The sequence below is a fragment of the Pimephales promelas genome, chromosome 22 (assembly GCF_988280905.1).
Source record: "Pimephales promelas chromosome 22, fPimPro1.hap1.1, whole genome shotgun sequence".
NCBI lineage: Eukaryota > Metazoa > Chordata > Actinopteri > Cypriniformes > Leuciscidae > Pimephales > Pimephales promelas.
This window is the reverse complement of record NC_142790.1, coordinates 29,437,095-29,463,513: the sequence shown is the minus strand read 5'-3', so window position 1 is coordinate 29,463,513 and position 26,419 is coordinate 29,437,095. Positions and strand designations below refer to the sequence as shown.

Below are 26,419 nucleotides of genomic sequence, written 5' to 3'. Positions count from 1 at the left end.
AACGTACAAGCATAGTTAAACGTAAATACGTCGGATTTAGCCCGCTAATTTCCATCCGTCGTCCCCAAACATAGACAAATACAAGCCAAAAAAAAAACCACACAATATACATATCAACAAAACCCATATGAAGTTAAAAAAATAATAATAATCATAAAAGTTCCTATATCTTATAGAGAATGTATTGTAATACCCATTACAAAAATGCCTATACGTAGACATTCGAAAATGCTTATTATAAATCTACCTATCAAATTTAACCCTCATACTAAATGATTACATTTTTGATTTTTGTTCTTAAGCTGTTTCTTAATGAAACAAAATTAGGGCTATCTCTAATTTCCTTTGTCATACTATTCCAATGTGTGCAGCCTTTAATAGCGAGGACTTTTGTGGTTTGCTATTGGCTGATCTCCTGTGAGTGACGGGTTCTAGCCCCGCCCTCGCAACGCATTCTCATCCCAAGGCGTCATATATGACACTTTTGCAAAAGCGTAAACATACAGCGCACATGGCACCCTTTAGCGTCAAATGAGACGCTTCGGTTATGGTTAAGTTTAGGTATGGGGCTGGGTAATAAATATTGATTTCTCGATATTAATCGATTCTCATTTTAACAAACCGATATCAATTCTTAAATCTCAAGAATCGATTAGTCATCCTGTTTCATTTGAATGAATGGGACATTGTATAGCGGCTGCGCGCATCCAAAACATCGCAATAATCTTTGTTCTTTGTTACTATTGATATGAAACAAAGTCTCAATTTTCAGATTACGTCCATTTTCTTTAGAAATTCAAAAACATAAATAGCGTTTTGTCGCTGTGGCGTGAGATCGCTCTGGAGAAGCAGCAGCGCTGATCTCTCTTCCGGCTTAATAATACCAGTCACAGCGCCAAATAAACATGAATGAGCATCTGAAAGTGTGTTAAAGATACAGTACAACTTATCCAAATCCGGATCATGTCACATTGATTCGCTCAATCAGCGTTTCAACCGTGGAAAGACGTCAGTTAAACAGCTTGTAATCAATGTATCGTCATATTTACCTCAGAAAACCCACATAAACTCGTTAGTCAGCTAGAAAAAATAACTCCAGAGAGGAGCATTTGGCTAAATATATACACCATATTACATATGCATTATAATCTTAATGTTTTTCAACATTTAATGCATATTTGAATAAATCTGGCATTTTTTTTATGACAGCCACCATTTAAATGTTTATAGGCTATTTCATATAATCATATAATTATAAAAATACAAGTGTAATAAAAGTAATAAAAAATAAAAGTGTTATTATAAATAAAAGTGTAATTTAAGTGTTTGTGTAGCTACAAAACTAATGAAGCCTATAGGCTACAAATAGACTCCCATAGTTTACATTAGATTCCCTTGAGAAAATTTGCCATTTATTGCAACTGATATCCAAAATAATCAATATTGAATCGAATCGAAATCGAATCGAATTGCAAGCTTGTAAATTGAAATCGAATCGAATTGTGAAATTTGTCTTAATACCCAGCCCTAGTTAGGTATGGGGTAGGGTTAGACCACTAGGAGGCGCCTTCTGGCCAAATATATCTGCGTCTCATTTGACGTTAAAGGGTGCCATGTGCGCTGTATGTTTACGCTTTTGCAAAAGCGTCGTATATGACGCCTTGGGATGAGAACGGGCTGGCCCTCGGAAGAGATGACGATGTTATTGTGACTCTTCATCATCATCATCATCATCACTAGTATTGTTGTCGTTCAGGGAGTGTGAGCGTGTGTAACCCGAGTGTGTGTTCCAGAGTCATTAGTGTTTCACGAGTGTCTCTGAACACACTGATACGACAGCACGAGCGCGGGGTAATTGCTGCGCTTCTGTCATGTTCCAGGGCTTTCTGTACAGACTCTAATTTGTTTTTAAGTGTAGCGTGAGAACGTCAGCTCGAAGACAAATCTTTGCTGATACCGGCCTCTGAAATGTATGCCAATTTAGATGATGACAAGGCGCTGTAAATCTGAAGCGCTGTTTGCTCAGTCACACCAGAGATTCCTCTCCAGATCTCGGCACTTTGAAGTGTTATTAACTCACAAATCCCATTGTTGTAAATCAGATCGCAATAATTGGGGAAATAAATTAGCATACGGGAACGGCCTTATTAGCATGCACGCAGAGTAAAATATACGGCTTGCTTTGTGTTTTTGCACCGAGTTCATTTGCAGGAATATTTGAAGATTTATAGCATAAATCCTGAATATATTTGTGCGTAAAGCTTCCAGAAGAGGGTTTTCACACTGATCCCATCCATCGACCCGCTGTGAGGAACATTTATTAATAAAAAGGACCTTTTTACACTATAAAGAACATTGGAAAAATTAACTGATATACAATTATTATTTATCATAATAAATGATGAATAAATGACTGACTATTACTGTACTTCATTTTATTTTTTATTCTAAATTGTTTTAATTATTTACTGTATTTAATTTTTATTATTATGATTTATTTTTTTATTCTAAACTGTTTTAATTATTCTGATTATTTTAATTTCTTCCATGTAAAGCACTTTGAATTGCCACTGTGTATGAAATGTGCTTTATAAATAAACTTGCCTGCTTATCAGAAAGAAATGAGGGCTGGGCAACGATTAATCGCATCCAATATAAAAGTTTGTGTTTACATTATATATGTGTGTGTTTATTTTGTGTATATATAATTACACACATGCATGTATACATTAAAGACAAATGTGTTATTTATATATAAAATATTAAATAGGTATATAAATGCATGTGTGTGTGTTTCTATATACAAAATAAATATACACAGTGCACACACATATTTTCATTAATTGTGTCCCAGCACACACAAATATTTTCCTTTATGCAGAAAATGTTTGTGATTTTTTTTTTTTTTTTACTCCAAATGTTTTTATTGGTGTTAAATGACAATGCAAAATAACACATCATAAATGGTAGACAGTAAAATATTGTCCATTATTTATCCCTTTACATGATCTCCCTACTCAATCCAATACCAAAAAAAAGAAATAAGTAAAATAAAAATATAAAAAAAATATTATAATAATAAAAAAATTAATTAAAATAATATGAATTGAAAAATATTACATGTGTAATATAAAAATTACATTCTCCCTACAAAGATCCTTCTGATAAGTGAAAATTATGTACCAACGCCAGTTACAGGTGCACAGGGTAATGTTTGTGATTTTTACTTCAAGTTGGCGAGTGTATCGCTCCTGTGACATGTGGTCTGAGTAGCGATCAGCCATTATATATAAGAGTGTGTGTGTGTGTGTGTGTGTGTGTGTGTGCGTTCACTCAAAATCCCCTCTGGACTGATGGCGAGCATCCATCTTTTTTCCATTTGTAAAAGCTCAGATGGCCGTGACCTTCTGCAGATGAGCGGGCGAAGCGGAGAGCAGAGAAATGGCTTCACTTTCATTTATTTATGTTTAATGTGCGGCTGCGGGTTCGGCGCTCTGTTTTAGACCACTTAATGCTGGGCCCGATCCATCCGGTCTCCATTAAAGATGCGGTCCCCTCCGGCAGACCCCTGAGAGCCGCTGAAACGGGCCGAGAGCCCAACACTCGGGAGAGGTTCACACACTCACGGCCGTGTGCAGATGGCCTATTAAAGTTCCTATTAAACACATTTGTCAGGCTGTGTGTGTTGCGCTCGCGCGGCCAGGTGTGTTGATTATGGGCTCGAGGAGTTTGTGCCAGAGCCGGAAATCTGGCACTCGCTCGCCTTCATTTCCCTGTATGATTCAGGATATAATGAAAAAAAAATTGCAATTTGTGTATATATATATATATGAAGAGTTCAGATGCAAAAGCCTCTAAATGCCAATTGAAATTTTCTTCTAAAATGACTCATTTTTATCAAGCTTGCATATTTAAGTTCAGTAATTTCACTTAAATGACAATTAATAGGTAATCTTCATTGCCATTTAGGTGAAATTACTGAACTTAAATATACAAGCTTGATAAAAATCATCATTTTAGAAGAAAATTTCAAATGGCACTTAGAGGCTTTTGCATCTGAACTCTTCATATATATACACACACACATATATATATATATATATATATATATATATTAGGTTTGCCACCAGCCACTCTGGCTAGAGGTTTTCACTGGCCACAGTTGTGACCGATAATGTCGGGATATTTTTAATATTATCTCAGAATTTTGGCAGTCAATATATTAGGCTGCTGTCACTTTAAGACCTGATATAGTGTGTTAAGTGTATGCTAGGTCTAAGAGATGTGTTTTTGGTCTAGATTTGAACTGACAGAGTGTGTCTGCTTCCCGGACAATGTTAGGAAGATTGTTCCAGAGTTTTGGTGCTAAATAGGAAAAGGATCTCCCGCCAGCAGTCGATTTAGATATTCTAGGTATTATCAACTGCAATAGTCGCAATAGACGTGAAGGACTATAATGCGTTAAGAGCTCGCTCAAGTACTGGAGCTAAACCATTTAAAGCTTTATAGGGCTGGGTAATAAATATCGATTTCTTGATACTAATCGATTCTCATTTTTACGAACCGATATCGATTCTTAAATCTCATGAATCGATTAGTCATCCTGTTTCATTTGAATGAATGGATCATTGTATCGCGGCTGCGCGCATCCAAAAAATCGCTCTAGATAGCTCTAGAGAGGAGCATTTTGCTAAATATATACATCATATTACATATGCATTATAATCTTAATGTTCTTCAATATTTAATGCATATTTGAATAAATCTGGCAAGTTTTTTATGACAGCCACCATATAAATGTTTATATCTTATATAATCTTATTATTATAAAAAATAAAAAAGTGTAATTTAAGTGTTTGTATAGCTACAAAACAGTTCATTATTACCTTCATATTAGGCTAATGAAGCCTATAGGCTACAACTAGACTCCCATAGTTTACAGCATTAGTTCAGAGATTTGATTTCCTTGAGAAAATTTGCCATTTATTGGAACTGATATCCAAAATAATCGATATTGAATCGAATCGGAATTGGAATCAAATCGAATTGCAAGCTTGTGAATCGAAATCGAATCGAATTGTGAAATTTGTGTCAATACCCAGCCCTAGTGCTTTATAAGTAATCAGCAATATTTTCAAATGTATACGATGTTTAATAGGCAGCCGATGCAGGGTTGACAGAACCGGGCTAATATGGTCATACTTCCTGGTTCTGGTAAGAGCTCGAGCGGCTGCGTTTTGGACTAGCTGGAGTTTGTTTGTTAAGCGTGCGGGGCGACCACCCAGTACAGCATTACAGTAATCAAGCCTAACTAACTTTTCTGCATTCGACAATGAGAGCATATGGCGTAATTTAGATATATTTTTAAGATGGAAAATGCAGTTTTACAGATACTAGACACATGACTTTCAAATGAGAGATTGGTATCAGATAGAGCCAGACCGATATATCGGCCGGCCGATATTAGGAATTTTCCAAATTATCGGTATCGGCAGTTATATTGGCCGATAAGTGAATATTTTGTATCATATTTTGATAATGAATATTTTAACACAATTTGTGACTATCATGTCCAGTTGGTGCTGTTAAATAAGCTGAGAATGAAGCAGAATTTGCTAGTAATAGTTACATTATGTTGTTACACTGTAGTCATTTTAACTTTTGCCAATGTGACTGAAGTATTTCTTTAATAGCGCGTGACAGTTATCGCAATGAGACGCATCATCTCTCCTTGGCCTGTTATATTGAAAATGTATGTTTTACAATTTGTTGTGCGTTTCTGAAATAATAATAGAAAAAATATCGGCCGCTATATCGGATTTTAAAACCAATAAATATTTGTATCGGTATCGGACTTCAAAATCCTTTATCGGTCGGGCTCTAGTATCAAAGAGCACACACACACACACACACAGGTTCCTAACTGAGGACGAAGACTTGGTGTTAGACAGTGTTCTAGATTATCACGTACTGTATATCTGTTACTTTAGCACTGTTAGCACAATTACAAACTAAAGTTGCATCAGCCTCCCATGACTGAGTGTCATCATCACCAAACACACCACATCCAGCCTGCAGACTCCCTTAATTAATGCTGAAGAGTGTGTGTGTGTGTTTGAGCTGAAGAGAGAGAGTGTGTGTGTGTGTGTGTTTGAGCAGTCGAAGCTCAGGTCTGTCCCAGAAGTGCCGGCGCCTGAGGCAAACGCTCCCAGAGATGGTGTGTGTGTGTGTGTGTGTCGTGGGGAAGAGACAGTCAGTTCCAGTTCCCCGTGACAACCGCTCTCAGGAGTGTGCATTAGTGGGAACGAGACGTGTGTTTAAGGGCCATCCTGACGCGGTGTAATGGGGTCGCCATCTTGAGTGTCAGGATGAGGACGACCTGTTGATGAACCTGTTCTGACCAACACACTAATGCTAATAACTTTCTTATTCCACATATCTGATTAAAAGGCTGTGACTAATGAAATAAACGTAAGCCTTCTATGATAACACACATCGGAACGGAACGAAACTTGGTAAAGGTTTTGGCTCTTGCTGTGTGAACACAAAGAAAAATCATGGACATGATGTGACATGGTGTGTTGTGTTCCTCGCGGTCAGAGACGCCATATTGGAAATGAATGAGAGTTTCCTCTAGTGGAAGCCTGTGGAACTGCAGCCTGAATAAATGGATTAGAAATACTAGTGCATTTATTTTGGCTTTGCCATTATTCTAATTTATTGTGGAAAGACTTTTCCCGATTTGTTATTGAGAACATTGATAAGGAATTTTCTTTACGTTGGGAAAGTGTTTTGTTTGGATTTGTTAACGGGGGAAAAAACGTTAATCTTCTTTCTTTGTTGACAAAATTTTATATGCATAAATGTACATTTACAGGTCAGATACCACTTTTCAATGTTTTACTTATTGAAATACAACACTACTTTGGGACTATCTTTGACTCTTGTAACAAGAAGGCTTTAAAAACTGTTGAAATATGCAAGTTTTTTAATCTTTTCCTTTGATTTTGTTTTTCTGATTAGTTATATACCCCTGTCTTGTAGTCTTTTTTTTGTTTTGTTTTTGTTTGTTTTTCTGTTTATTGGTTTGTTTTCTTTGAATATGTTTCAATAAAAAAAACATATAAAAACATATTAAATATGAAACTAAACATTATGATACTAAAATATATTACATTCCTTTCATTGAAAAAAAAAAATGGAGAAACCAGAGAAAGACTGAGTGCACTGTTTATTTAAATATTTTATAATTTTGATGTTTTTTTATTTTTATTCTTTCCAAGCGTTGTCAATATTGTCAATAAAGCCGTTGTTTGATCGGAGTGTCACTGATGTCGTTGAAGGAAACTGGCGAAGAAGCGCAAGGAGACGCTGAGCACCACGAGGCAGGAGATGACGGTGATGGTGAACTCCATGGACAAGAGCTACGCGGAGCAGGGCACCAGCTGCGACGAGGCCATCTCCTTCATGGACACACACAACCTCAACGCCAGACGTGAGTCACATGATCACAGCGCTCCCGATCTGCCATCTTAGCACTCTAAAGTCCTTCAAATGTCATCTTTCACTGAAGATCTCATTCACATTTCATTCAGATGTGAGACACCTGATGCGTACGATCCTGAATTACACATAAACGTGAATGAGGTTTCAGGAAGAGAGTGTGTTTGTGTTTGATTCTGCCCCGCCCACCTGCTGAACTCAGCCAATCAGAGCTCTTCTCTCTTTCCCGCCAACTCTAGCGTCGTCAACTCTCCGGTTCAGGACGTCTTTATCCGTTTGACTTTTTAACAATTTTTGTTTTGTTTCATTTTTTCTATTCTCTATTTGTCATTAAATTTTAATTTGTAAAAAATCTGATTGAGCTTTATTAGAACACACAAGGAATTTGTTGTGGTTTTTATTCCAAAAAATGATGTCTGATCAATTTATTTATTTATATATTATTAGTATTATTATAATATATTTTTACCAAAAATTACTTAAAACAATCAATTCCATTTTTATTCCATTTTCTCCCACACGGCCGAAGTCCCGAGGTTCTAAACGAGTTGATATCACGATTGGTTGAGATCTTAAAGGAGTAGTTCACTTTTGAAAAAACTTAAGCTGATAATTCCCTCACCCCCGTGTCATCCAAGATGTCCATGTCTTTCTTTCCTCAGTCGAAAAGAAATTAAGGTTTTTGATGAAAACATTCCAGGATTTTCTCCATATAATGGATTTCAATGGGAACCAGACAGTTCAAGGTCCAAATGAGAGTTTCAGTGCAAACTGTTCAAATGTCTTTAAACGACACCAGACGATGAATAAGGGTCTTATCATGCGAAACGATCGCTTATTTCAAAACTTATTCCAAAAATGTAACTTTTCTAAGGACAAATGCTAGCCTTGCTCTATTCTGTGAGGCGCGTTTGTAACGTCACGTAATACATAATTACGCTCAAAAGGTCACGGGCGACGTAGCCGGAAGTACAGAGTCAAAATCGTCCGACATCGTTGTTTTACCTTTTAATTCCTTTTTTTGTAAACGGCGTTTGAGTTAGTTTGCACGTTCAACCTATGCGTTCAACTTGTAAACACTGACTCTGTACTTCCGGAACGTAATTACGTATTACGTGACGTTACAAACGCGCCTCACAGAATAGAGCAAGGCTAGCATTTGTCCTTAGAAAAGTTACATTTTTGGAATAAGTTTTGAAATAAGCGATCGTTTCGCATGATAAGACCCTTATTCATCGTCTGGTGTCGTTTAAAGCCCTTTGAACAGTTTGCACTGAAACTGTCTTTTGGACCTCGGACCGTTTGGACCCCATTGAAGTCCATTATATGGAGAAAATCCTGGAATGTTTTCATCAAAAACCTTCATTTCTTTTCGACTGAGGAAAGAAAGACGTGGACATCTTGGATGACATGGGGGTGAGGACATTATCAGCAAAAGTTTTTTCAAAAGTGAACTACTCCTTTAACGCCGGACTGTGGGCCGTGTGCAGTGTCCAGTGAAGCCACGCCTCTTTGATCACATGACAGCATTGTTAAACACGGTGTGAAGTGGCCTCAAACAGCGATAAATAAATCAACACGGCTCTTATGCTCACGCGTGACCTTATCCTGCGGTGTGTGTGAGTGACAGACGGGTCACTGCTGTCACACACCGAGAGAAACGCTTCATCATTCACACACACTACCAGAGTGAACGTGAGCGGTGAACACAAGTGTGTGTGGATCATTACAGGGTTGTGCATCCATGATACTGCGTCCATAACACTGTTTTTAAGCTCAAAGCTCATGTTTGATATACAGTCAGACCAACATCACTCAGTATCTCACATTATCACAGTTTATTCGCTATACTTTAGAAAACGGTGATCAAATATGACAGGAAATATGATATTTGACTGGTTTGGTCTGAATTATGTTGAATATCTGTCAGCTGTTAAATTAGATAATAGCAGTTTAGCTCAAGCAATGCTTCATGTTGTTCAGTGTGTGTGTAAAAGAGCATTAGCGATTACAGAAAACACACTTCAGCAGAACATCATCAGGAACCATTATTGGTCACACACACGTTTGAAGAATATTTGGGTGTAATATGTCACAATGATCTATAGTGTGTCTGGATGATGTGTGGTTTGACTGTATATAATAATGTTAGTGACGTGAACTCAAATATACTCAAATATGCTTATGACGTCTTGCCTGCTTGTTTATTGTGAAAGCTGTGTCGTCGCCGTCCTCGTTCACCGTGAAGACTAACACACTGAGCACATCCGTGCCCAACTCCTACTATCCAGGTAAAGCACGTCAGATTGTGTGTGTGTGTGTGTGTGTGTGGAACGGCTCCGCTTCGGTCACTTCTGAAACCCCATGAATCCACCGAGTGTGTATTCTTGTGTGTTCTTCTGGCTTTGAGCTCCTCTGAATGTCACACACACACACACGGATAAAAATATCTCTTTCAGAACAAATACCATTCAACAGCATTATTTAGACATTTTATGTGCAATAATATTTGACTATTTATGTCCTTATTTATTACTAATTATTGCACTGTTTTTATTCTTGCAATGCCTATTCGAGTTTTTATTATTATTGCTATTATGCTATTTATTGACGAAGCTGCTCAGACACACACCCTAGTTTCTAATGTTTTCATTGGTTAAAGGGGACATATCATGCAAAATCCACTTTTTTAGCCCTTAAATGCATTTTGTTGTATATTTGGAGTGTTTATAAGTACAGAAAAGATGGAATTATTCTCTTCAGGTGCTTCGTTTATATCTTTATATTCTGTGTTGGTCATATTTTTCAACCTGTTCAGATTTTGTTCAGATCGTCTATGACGTTTTTTGAACTATCACGTCACCGTATTTGCAGCGGAACTGACGAATAAGGACATCGACTACCGGTCCGACCATTATTATTTCTCGCTCCGATTTTGTAGTCCGAGCTCAATGATGCAGAAGTTACGAGAGGGCAAGTCAAAATGTTCGGTTGTTGGATGTAGTGACCTTCAAGGATTCCCACTTCAACAACCTCCGCCAGTAACGTTATACAGAAGGGTTTGCCGATCGACTTCGTCTGAATGAGGGGTAAATTTCTTCTATCTTTGGAGACGACGAACAGAGCATTTCCATAAGCTGTAAATATCGTTAATAAAAATAAAGTACTTTACTTTCTTAAAACACATGGTGGTCATGGTTCAGCAGTATCTTTGTCTTTCTTTGTTTTGGTTTTGAAGTAACGTTACACGTCTGCAGTATTATTGTTCTTGAGTTTCGTCAATGCTCATTTAGCTGCTTTTCTAAACGTATCATATTATCAATACAGATTGTTTGTGGTAAGATTAGACCGTAGTCATTTATCTTGTTTTAACAAGAGAAATAGTCGACTTTCACTAATAACACAAAACAGTTAACTCACATACCAATACATCCATATGATGAAGACGTTGTTATGCAGGTTCGTCGTCGTCTTTATCGACTCGCTCGCTCTGGCTTGATGGACAAGTCTTCTGTTGTTGACATTTTATTAACGTGTGAATAAAAATGTTCTTTGAAGGTATCGTATATAATCGTATATCTCTAATCAAACTACAATAATGGGGGGTTGAACCGACCGTGAACTCATCGACCCGGAGAGCGGGCGGGGTGTGACGCATCTCCTTTTTATTTAAAGGGGCCGCTTTGAAACGGGTCGCTCATCAGAAAAGGGGCTTGTGGAGCTATAATAATGAGGAATTCAGACCCAAGCATTGCAGTTATGTTTTAAATAGACCACAACAGTATGATTTATATGTAAAAATGAATGATTTAAAAGCATGATATGTACCCTTTAATGTTTTTATCTCGTGTTTTGACCGGGACACTAGTACTTAGCTTCATTCCTTCATGTAAATGTGTGTGTGGAATGACAATAAGAGACCCTTGAAGCTTGAGAGGTTTGGGGTCATGCATTAAAAGACCTGTACTGTCTCAGTTGTCTCAGGATCTGTCAGATCCTCATATTAGAGTGATTTCTGGAGGATGGAGTAATGATGCTAAATTACACTTTACTGTATATTCACATATATATTATAACAATATTTCACATTTTTACTGTATTTTTGATACCGACCCCAAACTTTTGAATGGTAGTGTGACCATTATGGGCAAGGAAGCGAACTATTAACATGTGATCGGTTGAACTAACTGTGTCCTGCAGTCTGTATCTCTAATGTGTGTGTGTGTGTGTGTGTGTACGAGTTCTGTCTCCTGTTTGACTTCACTAATGCAGAACTAACTGTGGCTGGATCTCTTCTCTCTCCTCTAAACTCTGCTCATCTTCGGCCGGTGAACAGACCCGTTTGTGCCGACCGCCATCTTAGGTGAGGAAACCTCCTCTCTCTTTCACACACGATGACGATGAGAATACACTCCAGAACATGAGCGTCTTCCTCAGTGTGTCGGTCTCGCTTTCCAGAACACACATCTAAACATTCTTAAATCCAGATACATTAACAGGAGAAGAACAAAGACTGAAGACGATTCTCTTCTCATACCGTTTTATTACACGGCTCTGTGGAATACTCGATTCTGATTGGTCAATGGCACATCCAGTGGTTTATTATTCCCAGATAACAACAGAGAACAGAAACTCGGGCTCATCCGGGCCACTGAAGTCTAGAAACGCTATTTCTGAAAGATTTGCTTTTGGAAATATTAAAACTATTTATTCATGTTTTTTAATTATGCTAATCTCCGAGATTATTTATGCGTTGAAATGCTGTGTAATGCGTCGTATGACTGAATACCGTATCTCTTAAAAAAATATTTTTAAGATTTGTTATCACAACATATTTTCTTTTGTCAAATCAACTTTATAATAATTTACTTAGTTGAGATAACTTATTATTTTGAGTTTCTGATGGTTAAATTAATCTCTTTCATTGTATTGACTCACTTTTTCCAGTTCAATCAACTTAAAATTTTAAGACAACCAGGTTACTTACTTTTTAAGTTAAACCATCAATATTTTTTTAAAGTGTAGTTATCACAACATTTTTTCTTTTGTCAAATCAACTTAAATATTTTTTTTAGTTCAGATAACATATAATTTTGAGTTTCTGATGATTAAATTAATCTCCTCCATTGTATTGACTCACTTTTTCTAGTTCAATCAACTTAAAATTTTAAGGCAACCCAGGTTACTTACTTTTTTAAGTTAAACCAACAATATTTTTTTACAGTGTAGTAATCACAACATATTTTATTTTGTCAAATAAACTTTATAATAATTTACTTAGTTGAGATAACTTATAATTTTGAGTTTCTGATGATTAAATCATTCTCTTTCATTGTATTAACTCACTTTTTCCAGTTCAATCAACTTAAAATTTTAAGGCAACCAGGTTACTTACTTTTTTAAATTAAACCAAAAACATTTTTTTACAGTGTAGTAATCACACCATTTTTTATTTTGTCAAATCAACTTAAATAATTTATTTAGTTCAGATAACATATAATTTTGAGTTTCTGATGGTTAAATTAATCTCCTTCATTGTATTAACTCACTTTTTCCAGTTCAATCAACTTAAAATTTTAAGGCAACCCAGGTTACTTACTTTTTTAAGTTAAACCAACAATATTTTTTTACAGTGTAGTTTGATCTTGCCGCTGAAACTGATCTCTCCACGGACGCTTTAAAGAGCCAATAAAGTATTTCAACTCAGATCAATATTTTATGTCTAATTATTTACATTAAACGTAGTGTTAGTCGAGCCCATCCCCAGCTCCACCTGTCTCAGTCAGGATTTGGCAATCCCCCGAATCAGACTAAAGTCTCGAATTATGTTGTGCACTAAAATTAATGAACGATATCTGCAATACGTTCGTGTTGGTTCTGTTTTGTTTACTAGGCTGCCCAGAACAGAACCAGACCGCCATTCCTATGCTAACTGTCAATCATATTTGACGATAATGGTCCTAACAGAATTATGTGCAAGTAGCCGTGTAATAAGTGGGATAATCTACATCTAGCCGGTTGTTATCTCAGAATAAACCCCTTCAGGCTGATGAAGACCTGATCCTGAACACCCCGTCGGGTTTATTCTGAGATAACAACTTCAACACACACTCACTTACAAGACTTGCTTCTCCAGTAAACGTATCTTGATTTAAGAATGTTTTAGATGTTTGTGCTGGAAAGCGAGACCGAAACCTTGAGGAAGACGCTCGTGTGTGTTCAGTGTGTGTGTGTGTGTTGTTGAGAGACAGACAGGAGGTAGATCTGACGCTTCTCACATTCATTCCTGCCTGCTTTTCTCTTGTGTGTGAGATCTGAGGTTATTCCTCCCGAGCCGAGGCTTCACCCCATCCCATCCGCATTCGGTGTCGTGCGTGTGACGTCACGTATGTCTATGACCTCTCATGTGCATGGACAGATAATGTGGACCGGATGAGGGGGGAGTGACAGTGTGGCACGATACAATAAACCAATCATTTCCATTCCTTAGTTCGTTATGCTAGTGATGGTTTTTAAAACACACTTTCTCATTATAACGTGCATGTGTTTTTACAACAGAACTCAGTTTTACTATCATTTCGGAATGGCTGCAGTAGACTATATTAGATATTATGTCTTGTTTTCTGGAGGAATTCATCAAAATGTAGTGAAAAAAAGCAAAATGATCTGCCAATGGGGTGGAAACATAATCTTATTTTAAACAGAAACGCGGCTCTTTTTCTGACCCCGTTGGCAGATCATTTTGCTTGTTTTCCCCAGAAAACAAACTTAATATCTTTATTTTACTACTTTAGTAAATGCATCTTGATTTAAGTGTTTATTAAAGAGTTAAATGTTTGATATTTGGACTGGAAACAAGACAAAAATACTAAGTAAGAAAAGCATTTTTTTGCAGTGTAGAATATATTAGATTGGGTTCAGGAAGTATATTTCCCATTCATTCAATTCAAAGACTCAAGACCGCGTACCAACGAGGAAATTAATGACCTACTCGTCCCATAAAGCACTGGGTTTTTTGTCTTAAAAGGACGGTTCACCCAAAAATGATCATTCTATCATTATTTACTCTCCCTCGTGTCGTTTCTTTCTTCTGTGGAGCACAAAAGAAGATATTTTGAAGAACGTTGGAAACCAAATAACTTTGGACCCCATTGACTTCAGAGAACACACATGGTGACCATTTTAGAGTGAACGATTGCTTTAACTGACTTTACGTAGGCAGCTATTTAGTTATAAAACGGTCTCTAATTTTTTTCTGAATTGCATTAATTACAACATGATTATTTTTTAAGCGCACTGATTTAGGCAGATCTCATCCCCGCGACTCTCTGAAGGTGATCAAAATAATGAAAGCTGTTTTACGAAAAAGTTAGCAAAATAACATGGACATTTAGTGCAAGATCTACATGAAAAGTAACGCAGAAACAATGTTGCAAAATTTAAATCAATTATAACCGTGATTCATGACGTTGATTCACCCGTTAATAAATATTGAAATGTGCTTTAAAAATGTCAGTTGTTTTATTGTTAGAAAAAGGTTAGATTACAAAATGCTTTAAATTACAGCAAGATGTGTACGAGAAGTAAAACGTTGATATAATTAGCGAAATTCAATACTGATTATACTGTCATTTGATGTTTCAGCGTTGGAAAAGTGTTTAGTGATTAGAGCTCGACCGATAAAGGATTTTGAAGGTCGATACGATACAAATATTTTTTGGTTTTAAAATCCGATATTCCGATATATCGGCCGATATATATATATATTTTTTTAAATATTGTTGGATTTCACACACGTGTAAAAGAAAAGCGAACTTTTCTGCACAAGATACGTTTGATACTTTTTCTCTATGTCTAAATGTTCACTCCTCGCAAGTATAACTTACATTTTACAATGCAGGGACTGTAACTAGAGATATGCTAGTTATAAATACAGTAATCATTACTTTATTTAGGCAGAAAAAGTTCATTGTGGTTTCCAAGCTCATTAATGTTAACATTAGCGGTCTTCCACTGATGATAGTGGCATTATCTGGCTTTGTGGTTAGCTAGTCTATGATGAGCCATAATTTAGCAATAGATAACATCATACTGCAAATTGTAAAACAGGCCAAGGAGAGATGATTGAAGCGTGTTTCGTCCATTTTTATTTTATTATTTAAATATTAATTTATCGGCCATTATAACTGCCGATAGCGATATTATGGAAAATGCCTAATATCGGTCTGGCTCTATTAGTGATAGATTAGTTTAATTCACTTGTAAATCAACACTGAAAGAAAATAGAATGTTGAAACAATGTTGCAATATCAACATTCATTCCATCTGCAGAATTGAAAGCAGTTCTAACCCTGATTCAACTGTGATGTGAAAAAATCTGTTTAAAAAATGATGTAAGTTGATGTTTCAGCGTTTAGCGCTAAATTAACACCGTAAATCAACATTGAAAATCTCCACAGAAAATAGAACGTTGAAACAATGTTGCGATATCAACGTTCGTTCGATCTGCTAATCTGAAACTTCAACCTTGACTCGATTTACTCATGAATTAGCGGTGAAATATGGTTGAAATAATGTCAGTTGTTGCCTCGACACTGAAAACAATGGCTTTTAACGTAAAGTGGTGAACAAAACACTTCCGAATCAGTGTTGATTCGATTTCCCAAACTGCAGCCGGTTCACGACGCGGGCTAACCTCCGGAGAGTCTTCGCCACACAGACGTCGGGTCTAGAATGGGATTTTTACTTCCGGCCTCGTCTCATTCTCTCATGCGGACGGTAGTCAGTCAGAGCCTCAGATAGTCTTCATGTGTAGCTGCTCTTGCTTCAATCTATCTTGTTGCTTACACCCTTTTTCCTCTCTCTTCCTGTTTTCTTTCTTCACATTTAACCTGTTATGTATCCTCTTAAAAAGTGCCCATTAATGGTAAGTCGCCAATCGGCCCTGTGTTTTTTGGGGGTTTACTGTCAGTGGGATCCGCCCCCCCTCAAACCGTGTCTCTCTCTTTCTCTCTCTCCCCCTCTCTCTCTCTCTCTCTCCCTCTCTCTCTCTCTGGCATGGCCTGGTGTCGCACGCCCCTCCCCGTCCACCTGTGCAGACATTAGCTAGCATGGCCTCGTCATACACACATCCTCCTCTCACCTGCATCCTCACACAGCAGAACATGCCTTACGGAGCATTTCTGTCTTGTTTCCAATGCAAATATGTAAAAATCAAGATGCATTTACTAGATGAGTAGAGATATTATGTCTCATTTCTTGGGGAAAGCTATCAAGCTAAATTATCTGGCAATCTTGCTTCCGTTTGAATTAAAATCATTTTTTACCCCATTGGCAGATAATTCGCCTTGTTTTAAACCCCATAATATGCTCATCTAGTAAATGCATCTCGATATTTGGCCCGGAAACGAGGCAGAATCCTAGGTTGGATCATGTTTTGGCTGTGCACATGTGCTTCTTTTGCTTTTGATTCTGGTCCCCAACCCTGTTGTGAAGGTCCACATCCACACATCACGTAACCCTTCATTCGGACACCATTCCACCATTCGTGCGATCTCTAGCAAGCTAGTTTATGAGAACAGACGGCTTTGTTTTGGTGTGTATCTTGGAGGTGCGCGCTCTGTTTATGCACATGTCGGATTAGATGTTGTTGTTGTGCTCATCTCTTCATGTAGTCGTCGTTTAGCAGCCGAAACCCTTCGTTCGCCCATGTTTGCTGACCGTTTTTCTGTGGTTTTGGTGTAGATGAGAGCCAGACGATGACCAGCGAGACCAGCAGCCTGGTGCAGTCACACACACACTCCTATAAGAAGCGCGAGGCGCTGGACGTGCCGTACCAGACCGGACAGCTGCACCCGGCCATCCGAGTGGCCGATCTCCTGCAACACATCACACAGATGAAGTGTGCCGAGGGCTACGGCTTCAAGGAGGAGTACGAGGTGATTCTGCAGGACACACTGAAAACATGCTTTCCTCACGGGGCATTCCAGTCCAAATATTAAATCGAGATGCGTTGACTGGATGAGTAAAATGAGTAAAAGTAAAACAAGCTAACTGATCTGCCAATGGGGTTAGAAACAGAATCTTGTTTTCTATAAAAGAGGAAAACGTAGAATTTTTTATGTCATTTTACGCATCTTGTAAATGCTTCGTGATTTAAGAAGTTTTAGACTGGAAACAAGGCAAAAACACTAAGTAAGAAAAGCATTTTGTGCAGTGTACTCTCTTAACCCTTATGCTGCATTAGGGACATTTTTGGTCTTTTGCAGTTTAATTTCTTTGACCATTTTGGCTGTTTTAATGCAAATGGTATGAAATTTGGCAAAATTGTGACTTTTTGGATACATGTAAAAAATGTGATCCCATTTTGCAAAATATGTATAACACACACACTGTGTAGATCAAATAGTAACACTCAGCACCATAAAGACCAAAAATGGCCCATTGAAACCCATTAAAACGTTGTTTAAATCTGAGGCTGTCAGTAATACATGAAACATGATTTTTGCACAAACATCCTTTCATTTTGAAGCAAAAGCATTATATTTGCATTATATAGTGTATTCCACCAGATGACGTCACTACATATTTATTCCCTATGGGTGGAAATGCACCTTATTTTAGGCAATAGGCAATGTTTAATAGGTGGCCATTTTTGGTCTCTAACGCGCTAAGTGGGATTTTTTGCAAAGTGGGACTGTGATAATCCAAATCTAAAGTTTTCTCTTTGCATTTAGTTTATTGAAAATAATTGAATTTTTGTGTTTTTTCCTCTTATACAAATCGATGGTTTCGCAAACAAAACTGGTAATTAAAGGGTTAAAATCCTGAAATTGAATACATTTTTGGTAGTTATGATGAGGACTGATGCTGGTTAAAAGATTTAACTTGGTAAAAGTGGAAAATAATAATAATATATAATATTTTAGGCAATGTTTAATATGTGGCCATTTTTGGTCCTTAATGCACTCAACGGTGTTAAAAATCTAATGCAGCACAAGGGTTAATATCATTTGTTTTGTCACGTGTTTGTGCATCACTGCATGCTGTTTGCTTATTATGAATAATTCATCCTGAAAAATCATTTAAAGTGCCTCTATTATGCATTTTTGTGTGTAAAAAGTCTGCAAAGTTTTAAAGCTCAAAGTGCAGATAACGTTGTTCACTAAAAGAAAGAACTGATTCTGAACTAAAACGAGTAGTTAATAATTCCACTTCCTGTTACAATGTAGGTAATTAGCATAACGCCCACCTCTGGTGTTGATTGGCTGAGCAGCGTCTTTTAGCCCCGCCCTCAAACACTAGTGTATCTGAGACTGCTGCTCGTGTTGTTCAGTGTGAGTGGAGATTATGAGGACATTACAGTGTTTCTGACCAATCACAGCAGAGCAGCGCTCAGAGAGGCGGAGCTTAGAGAGACTGAATCTATTACAGTGTTTCTGACCAATCACAGCAGAGCAGCTCTCAGAGAGGCGGGGCTTAGAGAGACTGAATCTATTATGAGGACATTACAGTGTTTCTGACCAATCACAGCAGAGCAGCGCTCAGAGAGGCGGGGCTTAGAGAGACTGAATCTACACAGAAGCGTTTCAGAGCTGAAGCTGCAGTGGAGATTATGAGGACATTACAGTGTTTCTGAGCGTGGGTGAATGTGAATCTGTCGTAGGAGACTCAGAAACAACATTTGGAAACTTTAATAGGGCACTTTAAAACAATGCCATTCCAAACCTGACTTTATTTCTTCTGGGAAACACAAAATGAGATGTTTAGCAGAATGTTTAAGCTTCTGTTATGCATACAACAAAAGGACTTCTTTGTGTTTAATGTGAAAAAAGTAAAACAGGTTTGAAACGACATGAGGATGAGTAAATGATTCTACTTTTCTTTTCATGTTCACAACAAAAATGTATGTTCTTCCTCGGCGTTCCTCATTTTCCAGCACAAACATCTAAACAATCTTAAATCAAGATTCATTTCCTTGAGAAGCACAATGACTAAAGATAAGAAGTCTCGTTTACTAGTAAAATCTATCAAAATAAAGTGAGTTTGTGCTTAAAACAGGAACAGAACAATCAACTTAATTCAGAGAGAAAACAAGATTATTGTTCCGACTCCACTGACAGATTTCTGTTCTTGTTTTAAGCACAAACTCACTTTATTAGTAAACAAGATTTAATATGTTTAGATGTTTGTGCTGGAAACGAGACAGAAGACCGTGATCTCATGATCTCCGACCCGCTCCAGTGTTGGTTCTGTCCCGGCCCGATCTCCTCACACACACACACACACACACATGCGCTGATCCACGGCTCTGTGTGTGTATGTGCCATCCTCTCACTCACAGCTTGATCCCTCACATCTCAATGAAGTAAATATTTCAGGCGAGCCGTGGCTCGGAGCCGCCCCGAGGGCTCGTTCATTATGGATAGAGATTGTTTTAGAGTTGTGTAGATGTAGAGTTCAGCACTCACTCCATCTTGTCTTAACTGTGTTTTTACCCTCCATGTTGAATGACAGTCGCACAATGATTGAGATGACCAGCACTAAAATATTCCCTCCTTATCTTTCCATGCTTCTTGTTATTCCATACATTAACTTTGGAAAAGATCAACGAGGTAAGCAAGCCTTTCTGGATGTGTGTAAGATGTTCTGCTTGCTTGTTAGTTGCTTATATGAAAGATTAAGCCTTAAAGCACTCATTGACCAATCATAGCTAATTGATTTTTTTGTAATTTGAATGGGAATACAGCATCTGCGCCTCAGCAGCACATTTTAAACCATATGGGAAATATAGTTGCAGAGTTACACGGAGAGAAGGATAAAACTTAGTGGCTCTTATTTTGTCTGTAAGAAGTTTGAGTCAAGCCAATGCATAATTGAACTATTTCTTAAAGAGTAACAGCTTTATACAGAACCGTCGTGTTCATCGAGTGACAGATTAATACGCATCTGAAGTGAAGTGTCAATAACAGTGTCGGAGTTACACACTTTATCAATTATGAAACGGGAGCTCCACAGATTCATTTCCAGACCACAAACCACACATCAAAGGATATTATTCATTGAGTTATGACTGGTTTTGTGGTCCAGTGTCTCATATTTAAAGTTAGCGACTGTAACCAAGGGTGGGGGCGGAGCTTAAAGGGTTAGTTCACCCAAAAATGAAAATTCTGTCAGTATTTACTCACCCGCATGTTGTTCCAACCCCGTAAGACCTTCGTTCATCTTCGAAACACAAATTAAGATATTTAAGATATTAAGATCGCTCCTGCATACTAGTCCATAGGCTTCTTGAGGGAATGACTCGAAAAGTCATTAAAGACATCGTTAAAATAGTCCAAGGGACTACAGTGGCTCAATTTTAACTTTATTAAACGACGAGAACACTTTTAGTGCGCAAAAACAAACAAAAATAACGACTTTATTTCAATTTCAATTCTCCATGGGCCTGTAGTCAGTTAACGTAGTGTGATTGCGTAAAGCTACGTCACACGTAGGCTCACTATTGGGCGACGCTGGTCATGTGTGTGTGATGCGTGTGATGTACAATAACAGAAGCTTACGCTATTAAACTAGTAACCTGACTCGCGCAGAGGGAGAAATAGACGAATAGTTGAAATAAAATCGTTATTTTTGTTGTTTTTTTGCGCACAAAAAGTGTTCTCGTCGTTTGATAAACTTAAAATAGTCACTTGGACTATTTTAACGATGTCTTTAATGACTTTTCGAGTCATTCCCTCAAGAAGCCTATGGACTAGTATGCAGGAGCGATCTTAATATCTTAAATATCTTAATTTGTGTTGCGAAGATGAACGAAGGTCTTACGGGGTTGGAACAACATGAGGGTGAGTAAATACTGACTGATTTTTAAATACTGATTTTTGGGTGAACTAGAACCACCGTCGACTCTGGTTCCTTCTCTCCTCCATCCGCAGTAATGATGCATAACAATACAGAGAAGCTGGGAATCGACAACTGCATCCTAGAAACAACATGCATTATTAAATCTGATGCTTGTTTTATTCATGCTTGTTTTGACATCTTCCAGAGAGCGAGTGTTAATCGGCATCGGTTTCGGCACAACTGTTTATTTGACTTGAGTTCTCCTTCATCCGCAGCGCCACCGAAGGACGAGAAAGGTTAACGTTATTGAGTTTGAGTCTAAAGGAATCCAGATCTGATTCTTAGAGTTGTGAGTTTGAGCTCATAGTTCCAGGCCTGCGTCTGATTGGCTGTGGTTTGGAGGCTCAGCCAATCACAGCGAGTGTCCTCGAGGGACAGAAACAGCCTGGAGCTTCCCATCAGCCATTGCTCCATCTCGACCCATGAAGCTTATTTATTCAGCACCACATTTCTATATTTCAAAAGATTATTTTCCATCACGCACAGTCTGAGAATCATCATTATTCTCTGCTGTGTGTGTGTGTGTGTGTGTGTGTGTGTGTGTGTTTCTGCATCCACATATCCTCACGGAAGCGGCGCCAGGGTTTGTTTGACAGATTCTGCACTTCATAACGCGCCTTGGCTTTGTAAACGCTCTCGAGGCGTGTGAATATTTAAATGTGTGTGTTCTGCTGACTCCAGCGTCTGACACCCGTCTCCTGCAGTTTGACTCAGTCGTCATTATTCTCGGACTCCCGCATCTCATTATCTGAAGGTGCTTGTCACTCGTTCGCCCGCTTCCACACACTGTCACTTACGAGACGTCAAAGGAGCAGCGTCTCCACACACACACACCAGCACACACCGGGCCGCGCAGAGCAAAACACGCTGGAGAAGAGGCGTCAACATGCATTACATCGCTTTTAATACGTCTCTGTTGATGTGCGAGAGCAAATGCAAACAAAATTAAAGCTGCGAGCAGCATTTAGCGGGGTTCCAGCATTTAAAACATTAAAGGATTAGTTCACTTTTGAAAAAACTTTTGCTGATAATTTACTCACCCCCATGTCATCCAAGATGTCCATGTCTTTCTTTCCTCAGTCTAAAAGAAATTAAGGTTTTTGATGAAAACATTCCAGGATTTTTCTCCATATAATGGACTTCAATGGGGACCAGACGCTCCAAGGTCCAAAAGACAGTTTCAGTGCAAACTGTTCAAATGTCTTTAAACGACACCAGACGATGAATAAGGGTCTTATCATGCGATTTCAAAGCTTATTCCAAAAATGTAACTTTTCTAAGGACAAATGCTAGCCTTGCTCTATTCTGTGAGGCGCGTTTGTAACGTCACGTAATACGCAATTACGTTCAAAAGGTCACGGGGACGTAGCCGGAAGTACAGAGTCAGTGTTTACAAGTTGAACGCATCGGTTGAACGTGCAAACTAACTCAAACGCCGTTTACAAAAAAAGGAATTAAAAGGTAAAACAACGATGTCGGACGATTTTGATTCTGTACTTCCGGCTACGTCGCCCGTGACCTTTTGAACGTAATTACGTATTACGTGACGTTACAAACGCGCCTCACAGAATAGAGCAAGGCTAGCATTTGTCCTTAGAAAAGTTACGTTTTTGGACTAAGTTTTGAAATAAGCGATCGTTTCGCATGATAAGACCCTTATTCATCGTCTGGTGTCGTTTAAAGACATTTGAACAGTTTGCACTGAAACTCTCATTTGGACCTTGAACTGTCTGGTCCCCATTGAAGTCCATTATATGGAGAAAATCCTGGAATGTTTTCATCAAAAACCTTAATTTCTTTTCGACTGAGGAAAGAAAGACATGGACATCTTGGATGACATGGGGGTGAGTAAATTATCAGCAAAAGTTTTTTCAAAAGTGAACTAATCCTTTAAGTTTTATACGGCAAGCTTTTAACCACTGACATCATAGATGGAAAAGACCATTTACACAGGAAATAAATGGTTTTTGACAGTTATAGCGCCACATTTGGTCCGATCTCTATAAAATTTGGCGTGTTTCTTCTGCATGTTATGTCACACATGCTCATCTATTTTTGTGAGTTTTCCTTTAGGATTTATAGGCTTTTGGGTGTATTTTGTCACTAAATGACCCTATCACAGATGCAAAAGATTAACTTTTTTCCGATAGTTATTGATCTTGCCTTTGACTGGTCTGGTTCCGATCGGGTGATAAACCCGACTAGTTCGCAAAAGTAGGTTTCGGACAAAATTCGACAGAGCAGAACATTTTTACTGCCTAAATCTAAACTGTAGCCAACTTTGATTCTACGACAAACGGTCTAGGAGTTGTATAGCGCCACCTATGGGCCAGTCGGGTCATACTAGATAGGTTCTCCCCAAATTCTTCAAGTCTCTAGCTCTTACGATCAGTTTTACGAAGCACTTTGAGCCTGAACCCCTCATGAATGCATCTTTTGAAGTGTCTATTCATCGAAGAACCCCGAAAAATACAATGCTTCACCGTTTCCACAACACTGATAATAATCATAAATGTTTCTTGATCCTCATATTAGAGTGATTTCTGAAGGATCATGTGACACTGAAGACTGGAGTAATGATGATGTATATTCACATAGAAAACAGTGCAATAATATTTCACAATTTTTTTGTGAAAAACATTAAAAATCCTTTCCACCAGGATGAGATCTTGAATTTTTTCCGTCGACACAAATGCGCAGAGTCGGCATCGTCACAGCTGCGAGACCATGATGACGAGTGTGTGGATCTGGAGAGAATCCGCTGGAAGGCTGGCCTTCAGAAGCGGCGCTGACGTTTATTTTCATAATCATCTGTAATTGCTCTGCCTTCATTAATGTTTCATGAGCATCGGTTCAGGAGGAACACACGTCTGCTTTCATTCCTGCCTTTCTCGCTCTTTAATTCCCTCCAATGTACATCATGTGCAGAGATGTTGTGAAGTTAAACTCGTTAAGCGCGTTAGTGGAGTAATGTTCATGTGTGGATGATGCAATAAATATTAACCCTTTGTTATAACACATCTGTCCCTCGAGCCCTACAATTACATTTCTTCTTTTCTGTCCAGAAATTTTATTTTATTTCATTTTGATCATATTTCTTATTTTATTTACCTTTAAATGACTAGATTTGGTCAATAAATAATAAATAAATAGTCATTTAACCACATTCTTTCAATTTAAATTCAAAATAGCTCACAATTTCATGCATAACCATTTTAATTCAGTTTAAAATATCTTACATTGTGTGTGTGTGTGTGTGTGTGTGTGTTCAAATACACATGTAGACATTATTAAAAAGGAGATTTTAGGTGAAGTTTGAGCGTTGTGAGCATGTCCGGTTCGCCTCTGTTCTGAAGCGTTCTCAGATTGAGCCGTGAGGGAAGATTTATTTCTCTTTTTAATATCAACCTCAAAACCCCATTCAATTTTGTGTGTGTTCGTGGTTCAAATCTCGGACCCTCCGGTGAACACTCGGGGTAAAATGAGCCGAAGCTGAAACTGTGTTCGGATGCACGAGAACTCGGATCGGCTTTTCCCCCTGACACACTTCATCAGGATCTGTTGTGTTGACCTTTGACCTGTCGTCCGTTCTCTCTGCTGACCCTGGTTCTGTCTGATTGTGTTTCAGAGCTTCTTCGAAGGACAGGCGGCGCCGTGGGACTCGGCCAAGAAGGACGAGAACCGGATGAAGAACCGTTACGGGAACATCATCGCATGTACGTAGAGAAGCGTGTTCCTCCGAGCGTGTGTGTGTGATGAGAGTCACTCTTACAGCAGAGATTCACACACACACACACACACGCAGCGTCAGTGGTCATTATGAAAATGAGCTATAATAATTAGGATGATTTTTCTGGACGTTGCTGTAAGAGTTTTCCCAGGAGCCGCGAGATGTGTGTGTGTGTGTGTGTGTGAAGCGGCGTGACTTCAGTGTCCAGACGAACCAAACTTAGACATGAACAGAAAAGCAACACTGTTCAATCTCACCGTCTCTGGGATTACAAATGCACTTCTGGTACTTTTTGTGATCAGGTCTCACTCCACTTTTACACCTTTCCTTCTGGCAACCAGTCCCAATGTAATATAATGTAATATAATGTAATGTGTGTGTGTGTGTGTGTGTGTGTGTGTGTTTTCAGACGATCACTCGCGTGTGCGACTGCAGCCTCTGGACGGAGAGCAGAGCTCCGATTACATCAATGCTAATTATGTTGATGTAAGTACAAGTACACACACCAGCCAGAGCTTACATTACAGGTCAAAGTGTGTGTGTGTGTGTGTGTTTTAACTCTCTCAGTCAGTATCAGGATCACAGCTCCTCTTATTCTTGTCTCGTCTCACCAAACACACACACACACACACAGAGAGTTAATCCAGACGCACGTCAGCAGATTTAGGATCAGATTTTCCCGCCCCGGATGTAAACACACACGACACCTGTGGGTTTGCACACACACGGCTGTGTGTTATATTAGATTATTTTATATCATGTGATGTGTTGTATAGTTAATACATATTTGTATTAGAGATTGCTGATACTTCACTCTGGGACATCTGAAGATTTCGTGTCCTTTGGGAACTGGTAACGGTTAAAGTTGATGGTTTTAAAAAATCCCATCATTATAGAGTCTCAGACACCAGCGAGTGTGTGTGTGTGTGTGTGTGTGTTCTTCCTCAACACATCGATTAAAAAACACACATTGTTTTAAATATCTTTGAACATCCACATAGAAATGAAGTCTGACATGATGATCAATCAGTGATGGTGGAGTGAACGTTCCCGGCATTCCCAGCATTCCTGGCGTTCCCCGTGTCCCCAGCGTTCCCAGGGTTCCCAGCATTCCTGGCATTCCCCGTGTTACCAGCGTTCCCTGTGTTCCCGGCGTTCCTGGCGTTCCCCGTGTTACCAGCGTTCCCTGTGTTCCCGGCGTTCCCAGCATTCCCTGTGTTCCCAGCGTTCCCTGTGTTTCCAGTGTCCCCGGCATTCCCGGCGTTCCCAGCGTTTCCAGCATTC

General features: G+C 38.6%; 1 protein-coding gene across 10 annotated transcripts in view; it reads left to right on the top strand.

Moving 5' to 3' along the window:
- ptprma (protein tyrosine phosphatase receptor type Ma) overlaps positions 1 to 26,419 on the top strand; it is a 194,643-nt gene that overhangs the window by 151,629 nt on the left and 16,595 nt on the right. For 4 of the 10 annotated variants that reach the window (XM_089125526.1, XM_089125525.1, XM_089125522.1 and 1 more), the window contains 7 exons: positions 7,344 to 7,495; positions 9,720 to 9,794; positions 11,840 to 11,866; positions 16,418 to 16,429; positions 17,248 to 17,441; positions 25,034 to 25,121; positions 25,545 to 25,621. In XM_089125526.1, the coding sequence (XP_088981652.1) occupies positions 7,344 to 7,495; positions 9,720 to 9,794; positions 11,840 to 11,866; positions 16,418 to 16,429; positions 17,248 to 17,441; positions 25,034 to 25,121; positions 25,545 to 25,621 (625 nt within the window). The remainder of the gene's footprint in view (positions 1 to 7,343; positions 7,496 to 9,719; positions 9,795 to 11,839; positions 11,867 to 16,417; positions 16,430 to 17,247; positions 17,442 to 25,033; positions 25,122 to 25,544; positions 25,622 to 26,419) is intronic. The other 6 variants (XM_089125524.1, XM_089125521.1, XM_089125528.1 and 3 more) reach the window with 3 other exon arrangements.